This window comes from Gasterosteus aculeatus, chromosome 12 (genome assembly GCF_964276395.1).
Source record: "Gasterosteus aculeatus chromosome 12, fGasAcu3.hap1.1, whole genome shotgun sequence".
Lineage (NCBI taxonomy): Eukaryota > Metazoa > Chordata > Actinopteri > Perciformes > Gasterosteidae > Gasterosteus > Gasterosteus aculeatus.
This window is the reverse complement of record NC_135700.1, coordinates 1,387,836-1,390,509: the sequence shown is the minus strand read 5'-3', so window position 1 is coordinate 1,390,509 and position 2,674 is coordinate 1,387,836. Positions and strand designations below refer to the sequence as shown.

Sequence of the window (2,674 nt, the reverse complement as noted above, 5' to 3'; positions counted from 1 at the left end):
CGGATTTTAGGGGGGGATGAAACAACAGGCGGAAGCATGTCATTTTACAGCTACCAATAGTACAGTAGAATGCCATTAACATCCCCTGTACTACTATTACTTCTTTTCCCATGCCCCTGATCTCTCCCAAAACCTTGCCAAGTAGTTCTGTTACCAGTTGGCAGATCCAATCTTGTGGCTCCAAGTATAATATGACATACATACATATAATACACATTATATCTTTTGAATTATATTCCTCTTTTTTTTAAGAAAACAAGCAACACCTTTTAGCACCAGTTCTCCCATACATCTTTTAAGTTGGGCTTAGATTACAAAACTACTTTGCTTGTTTGGTGAGGTTGTTAAAGCTGGCACCGATCTCCTAATTAGGGCTTGTGTACTGCACCCTGTTTTGCTGTCCTGGGTTTTGCTTGGTTCTCTAATTGGCTTTGTTTTGTTTCCTGTCTTAAACCTGTTTTTTAGTTGTGTTTTCTTTAGGGTTTAGGGTTTTAGCGCCAATGTTTGGAAGCTAAGCACCTGAGGTGAGGTTCCTTCACCTGTTGCATGACTGCTTTGTCGTTGTGTTGTGTTGCACCACATGTGATGTACCAGTAGCAAGTATAGTCTTCCTCCCTGCCAGTGGCCTCTACTTAGACCCTGTATTGAGTTCATGTTGGACATAATTTTTTTTTTAGAGAATAACAGGTATTTTTAGTGCTTTTGGATAAATAAAGGATTCTTTAACATCCCTGTTTTTGCTGATTTTCCTTTGTCCAGTAATATTATTCCCTCCCTTGAAGCTCCTGTCCCTGCAAACTTCATTATTTTCTTTTTTTCTTTAATAAAACCGTATGTTTAATTATTGCAGTCACGTCTCAGTCTCAATCTTAGTGTCTAAACTGCATGCCCTAAGCACTTGCCTTAAGGTTGTTAAACTGATATTTCCTGGGCTCGTTTTCCCCGGGTGGCGCTGTTGGTGACTTTCTTTTACCCCCTAAAGCCCCTCAACATTTAGTTTCACAAACGGTTGGTTGAGCAACTACTGGAAAAACGTATGTGTCGCATATTTTGTGACCTGTGAAACAAAGTTGAGTTCTCAATTCAAATAGAACACGAGTGGCAATGATGAGGTTTGTTGGACCTATCCACTGCCCCTCCTGACCTGGCTGGGCTTTGGCAGTATTCCCAATTACTTGTTAATGATTAAGTGAAAAAGATACAAAATAATTTGGGAGGGGATTACAGCGCTTCATTTTTGTAAGTGTTGCTAGATGACTAATACAGATACAATGGCCTTGGTTCTACTGGCCTTTAGAATGCAACTGTGATCTGATGCACCCAATCGCACCTCAGCTGTGTCCATAATTATAATGACAATTGTGTCATTATGAATGGACTCAGAGACCAGAGCGCGCAGTTCCCGACTCTTAAGATTAGCCACTGTTTTATTACACATGTACAGTATCTTTCTATATTTTACATGTGATTAAGCCCCCCTCACACACATTCCTATGTTAAGTGATTTGCCCATGGACATGGACTAGTGGAGCGGGGAATCAGCTCGTGGACCGACTAACTGCTACCTGCACAATCCAGATAATTGATCAAAAGCAGGTCTCCTGAAAACAAAGTGGTTTTGGTAAGAGTCAAACTCATGCAATCTATGTACATGTCTTGAAGTATTATGTCAGACGTAATTGTATGAATAGAATAGAATTATCCTTATTTTTTATATATTTTACAAAACGTCTGTCATGTAAAATCTAAGCAAACAACTGTGTGACTTCAGAAAGGTTCCATTTTATCCAGCCTTTTAACCCATCATGCTTGGGGGGCTATGGCTTAATGGAAGAGCAGAGTTGTCCTTCAATCAGAAAATGGCACTTCGAACCATTCCTTTGGGAAAGACAAAGGAACACGAGGGTGTGTGCGGAAAGAACCCCACATTTTCAGAAAAATAGAAATTTACAATACAAGAACAACAACAAAGCACTTTTACCATATTGGGTGAACAAGCTCATTGACGCAGTGATATTTGCTGAGCAAACAAAAATACTATTAAAATATTTAACAATCTGTGTGCGCTGTCAGGTATTTTTTCTGTATGTAAATGACAACCACACAGAAGATATACAAACCGGGAACTGCCTTTCACACACACACTCTCCCTCTCTTTCTCCCTCTCTCTCTCTCTCTCTGTCTCTCTCTCTCTCTCCCCCTTTACTAAATCTGCTTATATAGGGAATTGCCCTCCAGGTGAGCACTCTCATAGTTGTTCAGTCCTCGGGCCAAACATGGGGACCACAGGACTTCACTCCACGTTATGGCTCATCTGCCTGAACCTGTTGGTTGGCTCATTCGCTCAGACTGGTGAGTGATGCCCTGAAGAATGCGTACAGCTTCAACATATTGGATACAATATGATTGGTTGGTGTTAGCAGAAGATCAGATTGGTGTAGGCTGAAGGAAAGAAAACATGTTTGTTTTTTTAATTGATGTATTTTACTACTTGTTTTGAAAAACTTCTACATATCCTTCATAATTCTGTTTGATTATATAGCGTACAATGGCATTAGAGGGAAGACTTGGCTGGGAAGTCTTGACTGGCCTAAGTGAGACACGGACTGGTGCAGTCTGAATTAATTCAACATTTCTTCTTCACGACTCACAAGGACTTTAACTATTAAGATTA

The 2,674-nt window shown here is 40.2% G+C and overlaps 1 protein-coding gene across 13 annotated transcripts in view; it reads left to right on the top strand.

Annotated features, from left to right (window-relative positions):
• Nucleotides 1-2,217: 2,217 nt before the first annotated feature.
• Nucleotides 2,218-2,674, top strand: part of LOC120807845 (uncharacterized) — a 39,111-nt gene continuing 38,654 nt past the window's right edge. For all 13 annotated transcript variants that reach the window (XM_078085412.1, XM_078085407.1, XM_078085409.1 and 10 more), the window contains exon 1: nucleotides 2,218-2,352. In XM_078085412.1, coding sequence (XP_077941538.1) covers nucleotides 2,277-2,352 — 76 coding nt within the window. In that variant the 5' untranslated portion in view covers nucleotides 2,218-2,276. The remainder of the gene's footprint in view (nucleotides 2,353-2,674) is intronic.